General features: G+C 39.2%; 1 protein-coding gene and 1 long non-coding RNA gene across 11 annotated transcripts in view; one reads left to right on the forward strand and one right to left on the reverse strand.

The window, feature by feature from the left end:
• The window catches only part of LOC112986976 (uncharacterized), a 276,385-nt gene that overhangs the window by 222,039 nt on the left and 41,123 nt on the right, over window positions 1–13,223 (forward strand). The gene's annotated exons all lie outside the window — the stretch shown is intronic.
• PREX1 (phosphatidylinositol-3,4,5-trisphosphate dependent Rac exchange factor 1) overlaps window positions 1–13,223 on the reverse strand; it is a 179,036-nt gene that overhangs the window by 23,886 nt on the left and 141,927 nt on the right. For all 4 annotated transcript variants that reach the window (XM_064521464.1, XM_064521462.1, XM_064521463.1 and 1 more), the window contains exons 17-21: window positions 10,592–10,684; window positions 6,072–6,220; window positions 3,516–3,601; window positions 1,693–1,829; window positions 1,078–1,249 (exon numbers count right to left, since the gene is read on the reverse strand). In XM_064521464.1, the coding sequence (XP_064377534.1) occupies window positions 1,078–1,249; window positions 1,693–1,829; window positions 3,516–3,601; window positions 6,072–6,220; window positions 10,592–10,684 (637 nt within the window). The remainder of the gene's footprint in view (window positions 1–1,077; window positions 1,250–1,692; window positions 1,830–3,515; window positions 3,602–6,071; window positions 6,221–10,591; window positions 10,685–13,223) is intronic.

Here is a 13,223-nt window from a genome sequence, read left to right on the forward strand (position 1 = left end):
TGCAAAGATCAGAAAGGATGGGATTTCTTTGCTCTTTTAAGGCATAGCAAGTTAAAAAGTGCCAACAGTGTTTGCAGAAGGCAGTATATCAAGCCTGTTTCCTGCTAGGACCCTAGTTTTGCCAATGTGTGTACACTCTTTCACTCAGGCAAATACAGCTCCACTACAGCAAAAGTATATTAGAATATTAGTATATGTGAGCTGGGTTGTCTACATCTGCCTCTCAGAAGCTAAATTGTGCCAACCCAGACTTGTGCTCACAGTTTTCTTGGCTTTGTTTAGAATTTCTGGTAAGACTAAACACTGCACTAGTTTGGGACAGCCTGTAGTAGTAACCACACAGCTGACATGCCAAATAGGGTCCACATGAGGACCCTCCTTTGTCACCATTTTTGCCTGTTTTTGTCGCTTAGCTAACTTTGTGAAGGCTTGCTAATGATAGTTCTACGTGGCAGTCTGTCTCCCTTATTTAGTAGCCTAATGCGTAAGACCATACCAATTACTACACATGGCATAGGAGAGAGCTTTGTTCCATGAAAATGAATTTCCAGTATGGTATATGTTAACCTAGCTCTCAGACACTGTGTAATTTTACTGGTCTGTGGCTTGACGTCAAAGCTATCAACTAAATAACTCCAATTAGTACATGCCTTCTCAGCATGCAAGACCCTAGTCATTTACTGCAGGACTGGGGCTATTACCAGGAATTTTTTTCCTCTACCTACATAATAAATGACGTTGATACTTATAAAGATTCTCTGAGGCACTAGCAGGAAACAGATACCTAAGAATACACAGTGAATTTCTGTTTTCTCTTCTGTTCAGAGCACAGCACATGCCTCTTCAGAGTCACAGAGGTACGATTTCTATAGGTACCTCAGTTTTAGTTTCTTCTAAACAAACTGCAGTGTGAAACTACTTCCTCTGGCAGACCTCATTTTATTACAGAGCTTTGCTGAAACAAGAGATTTTCCACAATAATAATTACATTTCATATTTCTACTGCAGTTTTCCCTCCTTCTGATTTGAAAGCATCTGAATTTTCCCTAGGTTTCCTTCCCCCATGAGAATCTTTACCTGATTCCTGTTGGCTGTTCTGTAGGAGATCCGATTCTGCACCCCCTTCCAGTGAAGGGTCTTCTTTGCTGGATCCGGGATGACTGCCATTGAGATAGGCACTGGATGTGGATTGCTGAGCTCTGTCCTCCTCAGCATCTTCATGTGTTCTGTACACCCACTGGTACAATCCCTTTCAAAAGATATAGGCTTGAACTATGACCTCACTAAAAATGCTTGATCACTCTAGGTTTGTACTACACATGTGAACCTGGATGTCAATTTTATTTCTTCTAAGCTGGCTGAAATACCAGCATTCCCCCAGCCTTCCTCTGAATTTCAGAGTGTATAAAATCTATATTCATATCTGGGTGCACTTTTAGTTTTAGCAATAGTTAATGATATGTAGTAGTCTATGTAGTATATAAATTGGTATATGTGTTATTTGTAGATATTTTGCAACCATAGCCAACTGTAGGGTTTTACTGTTATCCACTCCCTTAATTGTATCAGGACCTTGGTACAGGAGTAAATAAGTTGAAACTTTTGTTTAAGTTGCTTTGCTGAATATTTAGGGAGCATAAGAAATGGAAGAAGGGGAGAAAATATATTTCCTTTAAGGCCTTGTATTCATACCAGTGCTTCCTGTTGTCTGGTCCTATATGCTGTAAAGTGATCCAGAACTTCAATATAATTTGCATGTGTTGCATTATTCCCATTAACTTTCAAAATACACTGCCCTGGATGAAGGCCTACAGCTGCAGCCTCAGATCCTGAAAAAGAGAAAAGAAAGGATCCAGACAGGGAAGCTATCTGACTATGGAAGGGAACACTGGAAAGGTTACAAAGGGTTCTGGTTAAGAAGAGTAGGAAGAAAAGCTAGTTCATAGCGCTGTTGTGGTTTTGCTAATTACTTATCCTAGGAGAGCTTCGTTGAATGAGGAAAACATTGTGTATCGAGCCTTCGTATTTTCAGTAGTTCTGGGAAAAATAGAGTCCCTCTCGATCTGAATACATTTATGCTACGAATTGAAATTCCTGTGGGAAATCGTTTGGGAATCTTAGATGGTCCTTCTAGCCTTATATTTATATTAGCTGAGGTCCTACTTAAATGTAAACGGTTATATATGTTTCACCTTGTTGCATCTGAAAGATGCAGAATATTGACCTGCTATGCAATTTGCCAGGGTCTAACAATGAGATTAAAACTAGAGTAAGTATAGAGCAAAGTAATCAGCTTCAGTGGATTTACTCTAGATTCACATGAACAAGATCCAGATCCAAAACCAGCTCCTCGAAATCTACAGTTAAGGTGATTAACTTTTTAAGGCACCATAATATAAAATTCATACAGTTTTATTCCAAACACAATTTGGCCTTTGCTAGTAAAGACTGAAAAAGGAAATCGTTTTAGCTGGCACTTCCAGTTTGCACTCTTTAGTCTCTTAAAAAGTGATTATAGGTGCTGATATGAAAGGGTGTATTGATGTGCCTCCCTGAGCATGTTGCTAGGTGCATTTGGGTGTTTTCTGTATTGTAGCTGCGCATATATATTATCGCATGTATTACACTGAAGGAAGGAAGTGGTACACAGCCGAGAGGTCATATTTTCTGCATTTGCTGAAAATAAAGGTTAAAGCTGTGCTTTATTTGCAGCTCAGTTTGCATTTCAGTTACAGAATTGGTAACTATTTCTGGCAAACTGTGTTTTCTCCTTTAAAAGGACCAAAAAAGCAGTTTGCCTCTATCTTATATTGGCAATTTACAGCACTATAAACTATTACAAAGAGAAAAGTAGCCTTCCAGCCTGACATCATATTCTGTGATATTAAAAAGCATGGTCTGTCCACTGAAGAGCCCATCAGCACATTCCCAACTGCAGCGGTCCCCACTATAGCTGACCACCGGCAACAAACTGAGGAAGTAACAGACAGAATCATGCCTTGACTTTTTCTCAGCTACCTTAGTTTTAACTTTTTACTCCCTGTGGTTGCAAGCTGTATCTTAGTGGTCTTACAAGCAAGCAGGTTAGGATCACTATGCAGGCGTGTTTCGAAGTTGGAAGAGCTCAGGTGACAGTGCTTCCTCGAGAGTCGCTCTGCAGTGCTGCGGATTGCAATGCTAGCAAATTTCTTCTATGGTAGAACTAAGTTACTCCTGGTTTGTGTCGATGAGATAGCAACCAACACTCAGCTTATTATCATGAAACAATCTTCTTAGACTGTATTTAGATTTTAAATGTTCTGAGGCAGGAACCACCTCTTTGTTCTAGGTTTTTATATTTGAGTGGGACTTTGTCTATGATACGGGTTTCTAGGCATTATGGTTATTAAAATAAGTCGTCAGAACTTGTTTAGAACTAGTTTGACAATGAAACCGGAATCTTGCTCCAACACACACGCACACGTATATATGTAGCTGTACTCCAACCTTAATTGTACCACAGTCTCTCTACTTACCTCTTCCTACTGCATGAACATACGGTGGTGCTGCTCCCCGTATCTGAAAGCAAAGTACTCCAGGACAATCTGGGATTTTAATAATCCTGCAGGAAAATCAAGGAGAAAAGAAAGCAGCATTTTGTTAGACTGCCAGAGCTCTGGGCAATTCTAACAATGTCTTTTTCTCGCATTCACAACTGTGTTTTGGATTAAAGAAAACACTCACACAGTTTTTAAATAAATAACAAATAAAAGAGCCTGAAAAAGTCATCCAGTCCATCTCCATTCTCCAAGGCAGAAACAGCTGTATCTAGATGTCTCTTTAACCTATTTTTAAGACCTATAAAGATTCTACAACCTTTCTGGCAACGTTTTCACTACTTCTGTTAAAACGTTTCTCCAAATGTCCAATCTGAATCTTCCTTGCACCCATTAAAGCCCTATTTGTCCCGTTCATGGTACACAGAAAGAAGAGAACTTTTGTGGCAGCCTTTCATGTACATATATGTCACTGTCTTCTCTTCTTTAGGCTTAGTAACCTCAGCTCTTCAATCTTTGTTCACAAGTCATGTTTCCTAGACCACAGACCATTATTATTATTACTGTCCCCTGGTCTTTAATCAGTCTTTCCTGAAGTGCAGCACAGAAAGCTGGACAGAGTGCTGCAGCCCCACACTCCCCAGTGCACAGTGCAGTGACCAGATTCCTTTAAAAATGTATGTGAAGGAGCCGATGAAGGAGGTGCTAATCCCAAACAGCAATGTGGTCATCAGGATCTAATTTGCCACTTCAGCTGCTGCTTCTGCAGATTGTAATTTTTAATATTTTATTGCTAAAATGACAACTTCAAAGAATTATTTCAAATATCAAAAAGACTGACAGAACTTGGGCAGCAGCAATGTAGACTTTCTTCATATTTTCCATCCTTTCCAACTTCCCTAAGGTTAGGCCCACAGGCAAATCCACCCACTTATTAGGCTTTAGGAGATGGATGACAGATTTCACAACATTGGTATTAGTTGGGACTGTGAATTTCAAGACAGACATCCATACTCAAGCAATTGGGCTGATGCTTCTGTAAGAAGCCATTCTAGCAATTTCTAACGCGGACTTAGATTTCAGTAATCACTGAGATAAAGTGTACCATCTGCAACGAGTCCTGAATCAACATATCCACACGTGCAAGACAGTTACTTTACACTGTGCAGTAAAACTGTGCAAGCTTGTGCTTTATAGGATTTGGAAGGAATTCAGTATAATTTACTCTACTCTGTGAATTAAAGCAATATTAAAGTGAGGTTAAAGTGACACAAAGTGTAAAGAGCAAACAAGCAAACAGTAAGCAAGACAGTGGTTAGCTCAGTGATCCTGAGCTAAGACTTTACTTCTCCATGACCAGTTTTGGCAGACTGTGTTTCCATATGGAATACTATCTCAGCTTGTGGAAATTTAAAACTAAAGACAGCTGCAATACATGGTCTTGATGCAGAGTGTCAGGAAGATGAATATATGACGGACGAGCTCTTGTCTGAAGACAGACTCAAAGCTCAGGTTCAGTGAATGCTCCACGTAAAACACGGAGCAAACTCTGTGTGTTTACAGAGTGAAAATATACCAAGCAACACCCTTATAATTGTTAACTAAAAGAAATGAATTCTGCTATGTGTTTGCAAGCCTCTATGGACCTGAAAGTCTTGTGGTCTGCAGGTCTTTTCACTTTGAGCAGGATGTTTTAAACCAGAGGAAACTTCAGCGAGCAGAGACAGTGAGCGTTAGCAAGTGTGTGCACACCCTGCAAGTACCTGGTTTCGGTCTGTGCCATTCTGGTGCAACAGATGGGAAATTCTGTTTGTTAATTAAAATTTGGCACTTCTGAATTTATTAAATCTGTAAGCAAATAACACAGGACAGAAACTTTCTATAATATTTATGTCCATATTGGTTTCCATTTCCAGGCAAAGGTCAGTGCAGCTGTGCTGACTTACACCAGCTGATGACCCATTCCATTAAAAAAAAAAGGGGGGGGGGGGATCAAAGGATCCTGGACTAAAATTTTGCAATTCTGCATCAAGTGATAATTGACAGATTTAATTCTATGGCAAATTCTGGGATTACAGAATCTAATAATTCATGAGACCTTAACAGGAGCAAGCCTAATTGTGAGATACCATAATGGACTGAAAAACCATATGGAATGATATGGTCAGTGCCATATAAAAGCGCCAAAAATAAGCCAAGCTCTAATGGAGTGGGAATCACCTTCCCTCGAACAGAGACTAGAGTCTGAATGACTACGATAGCATCACAGTTCTTGTGATTCAGTTCTGTTTGTGCACAAAGAGGTGAAAAGTTAATTGCAGTATAAAGAAAATACATTCCATCTTGTTTTAGAGGCACAAGGATGATCACCGAGAATGATTTGTGACTCTTGCATCTATTTCATTTATCTCACTTGTCTTCCCATTGAACTGCAGCTTCTGCATGGTAAAGTGTTCACACAGTTTTCACTACAAAGAGTAGAAAAAAGATTGAAGTTTCTAGATAAACTTCTTTGTCTGTCATCTTGGCACTTACTCTTTGGATTTGGTGGCTACCAGAAGTCTAAGCGGCCTTCGTGAACAGAAAGACTGGTTTAAGATGGTTTCCACTTCTGAAAATGGGCGTAGGAATATTAGGTCCTCATTGATGGAATAGATCTTCCTTCCTGTCTGCAGGCCAGCCATCTGCAAACGAAACAAATGCCACAGGAAACCGCATCGGCAGCAGGGTCTCTGCTGCAAAGGTGTGCTCTGAGACGTTCAACTGCTCCCTACCAGGGAAGATCCTAGGATCACCGTGACATGGCATACTGTATATACAGAGCTGGGTCATCAAATCATTTGTCATTCACCCTTGGAAGTCATCTGTATTTACATAAAACAAAAGATTTCACCAATATCTGTATAGATATGCCATCTCACAGATGCATCGTACTTTGTACTTTTCTGCTACACTTTTTTAACATGAGGCTTCACACTAGCTGTGCTACCCAGTGAAGTACAGAAGTGGGACTTGCCACAACTTACAGGTGGGGCACAAGGAGCCAAGAACATAGTTTTCAGTCACTAGCCATGCAAAACTAACCCATGCCTAGTCAGAGAACTAAATGTAACCTGTTGTTAAGTGGTGGTAAAAACCTGCCTCTGCTCCAAGTAAAGTATTGGCTTTTCATCATCTCAAAAAGCCAGAACACTTTCATTTCAATGTCTAACTTTAGTTAACTCACGTAACTTTAGTGATTTGGCCACGGTCACAGAGGAAGTCAGAGGCTGCTCCAACAGCAGAACCCAGGTCCCCTGTTCTGCCCACTGGACAGTAACTCTGAATACACTTCTTAATAATCAATACTAGTTAAAATGTGACATAACAGCACCTTGACTAAGTGTTAGGATATCAAGGAAATATCAAATTCCTTTTTACAGAGTAAAAACAAAAATAATCTATGGGCCCAATTGTTCACCCTCCCCAGATTAGGATTATTTCCTATTACTTCAAGGTCTAATTTGGTTCAAATGTTTCATCTTGAATATGTAACTGAAAAAGAAATGATTCATTTGCATTTGAACTCAATGGGCTTTTTTCTAAATGTGACTACAGTCTTAACCATAAGCACTTTTCCTGTTCTGTCTGGAATCCATGGACAAATTTCTTGATTTAGAAAAAGGAGGTCTAAACAATACTGCATAAATCTCATCCAGATATAAAACTTTGGCCTGTGGCAAAAATGAATCCAGAAGTATAGGATTAGAAAGACAGGGTGACTTTGCTGATACTTGGCTTGGCTCTTCTTATATATATTCTGTGGTCTGAATGTCAGAGGTGGGTTTACCTACAAGATCTATGCTTTTTTGCTCAAATCAAAGCTATTAACAGGAGAAACTATAAAGTGCTCTCCTTAGTTTAGTTCTCAAGCTCTCTATGGTTCATAACATCCTCTTGTGTGCCTGGAAATAACGTTTTTCCCTCTCTCTCCATATCTTTTTTTTTTGTTAAAAGAAATCCATAACATGGATAATATGTACAAATAACAACAGAGCTGCATTTTAACTTAGGATAGAATTTTATAAACTTCGATTTATAATTCAGTGGAAATGTTTCTGCTATTTGCATTCAATTATATTTCATCATCGTAATAATAATAATATATATTTATATTTTTAAAGTCACTATATTTTAGGGCTGATTTTCTCAATGTAGCTCATGCAGTTGATTTACGTGCAACTAGCTAAAATCTCCGCACACTTGCAATCACTCTACCTGTTCATGTCCTCTTTATAACTCCCTGTTTGTACATACGAGACAGCAGCCTGCACACATAATCATATTAAATCCATGAATATATGAGGTACACTGTCCCAGATGAAGCCCTACAAGCTAACACTTTCAGATGAAAATCTATTACTTTAGTGGGCTAGAACTAACCAGGCTAAGGAGAATGTGACAGCATGTCTCTCAAACAGTAAAGACCTACAGTGTCGCGGAGCTTGCATTTTGTGAATAATGGATGCTCCTTAGGACGACTCAATGCAGTTGTCTGGACCCAAGCCACGGCCTTTTCCCAGATGCCAGCAGCTTGCTATTTGCTATTCATCTGCATGGCCAAGGGCCAACTGGCTGTTTGTGGAACACGCTCTGTTCAGACACCAGACATCTGCTTGTCAGTTGGCTGCTCGGAGTAAGACAGCAACCGCACCTCCCTAAAGGATAGTTTTTTCACTGTTGCTTCCTTCTGATAGGGTAAGTGTATCATTCATAAACCAGCTCTAGGGTCAAAACTTGTGTGAATAAGCCCAGCTGTAATTGACCTGTAAGTGAACTGGCTTAGAAAGGAAGACAAGGTACAAATTGAGGAGACAATGACGTTTTCCCGAAGACAAAGGAACTTGGGCTAGGCATGGGTCCCTGCAGCAATCCACATCCACCAGCCACTGATACGGGATTTTTTGGTGACCCTCCTTCTAGGTGAGCTGAGCAAGTGCTGCAGTCACAGGCAGGTGCTGACAGGGAAGGGGAGGGCAGAACCCCTACAGGTGAGAGCCCCAGGCTGAGAGCTGCTCACCATTGCAGGTCAGAAGTGGAAGTGGGTGGATAATGCTCTAAATCTTAGGGATAAATCTGAGAAGTTGAACATGCACCTCAGAAAAAAATCCCAAATTGCTATTTGAGTACCCTGTCAGTAGAGGAATTTGATGTTTCAGTAATTCTCAACTTTTGAATACAGTTTGGGAACACTGGCAAAGCTAACAGCTCACAAAAGCGTCTCTAACTAAGTATCAAAAGAAAAAAGACAGTAATAATAAAAAATAATGCTTGGCATTTTTTTTTGAATAAAACCCAAACAGCTCCCTGTTGCATATGCATAAATTCCGGTGCTGTTTGCCACCACAACCTGTGCATGACAATTTTGTTGCTGCTGCGCTAGAGACAACAGATCACAGTCTCAAACTCAAAAACAATGTGTTAATCTTGAATAAAACTATGCAACTAATAGATTTGTCCCCACTTCAACTGGCAGACCTGGAATCTCATTCTGGCCTAAAGTCTGACAGTCCTAATGAAAGCAATGCACTGTGATGGACACTGTGAAGCAAAGCTGCATGTCTTAATTTTTGTCCCTGGAGAGTGTGACAGCAGGCACAGGATTTCTAATTGGCCTGCAGCTGCTGAGCCACGCAGAACCACATGCTGGATATCTTCGCAGTGTCACAAAGCAATTAAAAAAGCTCAAGAATATAATGAAATGTATCACTGTTGGACATCAGGTCTTCCCAAAATGAGCTGACAGCCCTCCAGTTCAGTGAGATGCAATCTAGCTCTTTTCTGCAGCAATATTTTTAAGATCAAGTTGAAGAGATGGGCACATGGTCACAGATAGTTTGTCTTGGAAAGTCTAGAAAAAGATTCCTTAGAAAATTGTGTGCTTCTGTTGTCTTAAAACACAAACAGATTTGCAGGACATTCTACAGGCAGCTAGCCAAAGAAAGGACAGCAGGATTATCTGTCAGGCAATGGTTTACAGTGGGGGTTTAGATTAATAAAGTTTTTGGCCAACCTCTGTTGATTTTGAGCATGAGGTAGAGCAGAGGATCAGTTTCTCTGGTGACCATAAAACAAACGAGAATCAGGAATACTAAGATCATTTATTTCTAATATTAAACTTCACCTCGAAATTCCCTGTTTGACATTCTCAACTCAAAATCAGTCTGTCCACTTCAGCTGTTCGCACTGGGCTAGTCACCCAGTAACTGCATGCAGCCTAAAGCAGTGACTCACAAACAAACGTGGACATTCAAAGTTCTGTAATGGTTGTCCTGGACTTCTAGTAAGAAACATCGTCCATGCTCTACCACAATTTTCTGCAAAACCTTGGGCAAGTCATTTAGTCCTTGATTTTATCTTCATAGTTGTTAAAAGGCACCTAGATACCTTTTAAAAAATAAACCATCAGTCTGTCTGTGCCTAATATCTGTAAAAATAGGATAATGCTATGTTACTACTCAAGGGTTTTGTATGGAGAAATAACTGATTATCAAATACTCAGATCGTATGGCATTTGGACCATTTATGCGCCTCAAAGTAGTAAAGTAAATACATTCTGCAGAGCTGATTAGTACTTTACAAAAATGTCAGGGCTCATGAGCGAAATCAGTATATGCATGTAAGGAAAAAACACAAATCTAAAAATACAGCTTCCCCTCAAATACTCCTGTGTTTCTCACTGTATTTCTCTGTGCTATCCCAAGAAGATTGCTTTCCCTCTGCCCTCAGATTTATGTTGCTAATGCACCCGAGATACACTATCATCACGGAGAGATGCTGCTGTTGTCTTATCACTTAACAAAAATATTGAGCAAGGAAGTCATCCAAAGGTGCCAAAACATTTAGCAATTTACAGAGTTTATTACCAGAGAAACTGTAGAAGACTCCCAGTTTTCTATTAGCTGCCTTTAAAATGAAAATAATGAATTTAAAAGGATATTTTTGTACCTTTTCAATACATTTTACTGTTTCCTTAGCTACCAAATTCTAAGCTACCAAATAACAGAAAGTCTTACCTCTGCAGAAGACCCTCGTCGAACTGACTTCACCACAATTGCTTTGTTCTTTTCTTCTATGTCAAATCCATAGTCATCCTCTTCTGGTAAAATCTTAAAAATAAAAAGAGCACAGTGTAATGCTTCATGAATACGGAGTTAGCTGAAAGATAGAGTTAAGAAATTGGACTTTTCACTTCAAGCCACGATCGACATAGATTCATAAATTTTAAAGTCGAAAGGGGCTATTATGTCATTTGATCTGAATCTCCTACATAACATGAGCCATAAAATTTAATCTAGTTATTTTCACACTAAGACCTTACAATATTAAAGCACAGTTTCCAGAGAGCTACCCAACTGTGATCTGCAATCTTTAAGAAGGGAAAAATCCACTCCCTCTCTTAAGAGTTTGTTCCAATGGTTAATCACTTCCTCTATAAAGAAATGGGTGCTTTATTTCTCATTTGAGTTTGGTTTTAACTACTGGCCCCTCATTCTTGATTAGATTTTTCACTTTTAGATTACAGAATACATTAACATTAGTATTTTCCTTTGGTGAAAGTACTTACAGGTCAAAATCTAGTCATTTGTTTTTGATACACACCCCTGTCCCCCCAAATTTATGTGTCCTATGTACCCAGTAATGAAGAAACAATGACTCCTTTCTGGCTATCAATTTCAGACAAATTGGAGATCTCAGGGTTATTTCTAATAGATAATACTATACACTACATAAATTAAATTGTAATAGTAAGTCTGCTGGTAAGAGAGAACTATTTCTGGCATGCCTAGGTCCTTCCCCTAGGGAACAAGCATGTAAGCTTTGTGTTAGGGAAAACACACAAGACTTGTATGTTGTGCTCAGTTTGCACCTTTTCTGCTTGGCAGAAGATTGCTGCTCTTGCCGTGGGAAACCTGCCTCCCCTTATCTGCACTGAAGTCACACAGCTCAGCCTTATAAACATTTTCTAAAATCGTGTCAATCAAGGCAAAAATGTATTTCACTCATCCTTTTCTAGTGGCTTGCTATAATGAAAAAAGCTAATAACGGTTCACTTCCCATTTTAAAAAATAAAGCAAGTCTGGCCACTGATAAGTGGTCAAGTGGAAATTCTACCAGATAAACATCTTGCATGTGAGCTAACACAAACATTTAAGAAACAACTAGTAAATCAGAATTGAGTTGAAAGGAAAAGCTATCTGTAATCTAGTATGCCACTGGGAGATAAAAATTACAGCGGATCAATCCCTTGATTCTGGTGATTCCTGCACTATTTAAGAATACTGGCCTTTTTCTATTGAAGTCAATGCCACCAGCTTACAAGCTTTGTCCTTTTACAAAAATTCACCTTAGAAAGAGATAAAAGAAACAGAATCATCCTTTCCTGCAGAAGCCATGCAGCCATGTTAACCTTATGTTAATGTTAATTCTTATCAGATGATGTTCAGATTAAACGATGGATAGGAAGGTAAAAAGACTGAAATAACACAATACTTGCAAAAACAATGCTATTTAAGCACATTCAACACAAGTAGACCTTAGCAAAATGGTACATCCATCACTGGTTAGATTTTTACTATTGCAAGTGTAATGAGTTTCAGACCAACACAATACTTTTATCACTTCACATTTGGGATTAAATAGAAAATTGCTAGGACAGCTCTTACATCCAACTCTCATTTTAAATTTGAAGGGACTGTTCAGTTTCTTTTGTTGGACTGTGAAAACATATGCAAAAAAGATCTTTAAAAGTTTGGAGGCTTTGATTTGCTAAACCAGCAAGCCAGCAGCTACACAAACTTACCTGATCTCCTTGGTACAGCTACCATGACTATTCATGAAGATATTTTATATGCTATCATTTTTAATCACCTACCTAACTTCCTCTGGTCCTCAGTACAGCAAAAGGTATTGTTCGAAAGCAAAGAATCAAAACAAATTAAAAAAACCCTCAAGTGCATCAACACTAGGAACTTTATCAGTACTTTGTAAAGAAAGAAGTCTCACATTCTCTATACAGAGTTTCCTCTACTGGGAATGCTCTCTTATAAAAAGGGAGACTATGGATCATATTCTGATGCAGTGCAATACTTGGGAGAAGGCTATGATTCATTCTCTATTATAAAATAGTAATACCTTGCAATTCCGCAGCTGAACACCACTCATCCCTAAGGAGCCCAAAGCAATTAACTTACTTGCCATGTATAAGAATTATTTCTGTGCCCCTGAAATGCAATGGGCTTTTTGAATGTAAGGCAGCAGCTGTTTAATCCTGAACAACGACCACATTAAAAAATGAAACCATATGAGAAATAAGCTTGTTTAATCAAAACCGGAGGGCAAACATAGTCAGAACATATTCAAAGAGAATTTTGGCAAAGAGATGGGGAAGGTAGAGGGAGAGGAGAAGAAAAACTAGCAAGGAACAGTGCATTACACCTGTATATATTATATCCACAAAGCATTTTGGCATGTGGGTCATGATGCCAGCTTGGTAGCTCTTCCCTTCTCCCCTCTCCAATGTGAGGGGGATTATGGAGTCAGAAAATCCATGTGGTGTGGGAATGCTCAATATCTATGGCAGATTTCCAGGAGAATGAAGATGACAGAGACATGAAGTAACTTGGTCTGATGCCAGCTGGTCCTTAG

Source organism: Dromaius novaehollandiae, chromosome 16 (genome assembly GCF_036370855.1).
Source record: "Dromaius novaehollandiae isolate bDroNov1 chromosome 16, bDroNov1.hap1, whole genome shotgun sequence".
Classification (NCBI taxonomy): Eukaryota; Metazoa; Chordata; class Aves; order Casuariiformes; family Dromaiidae; genus Dromaius; species Dromaius novaehollandiae.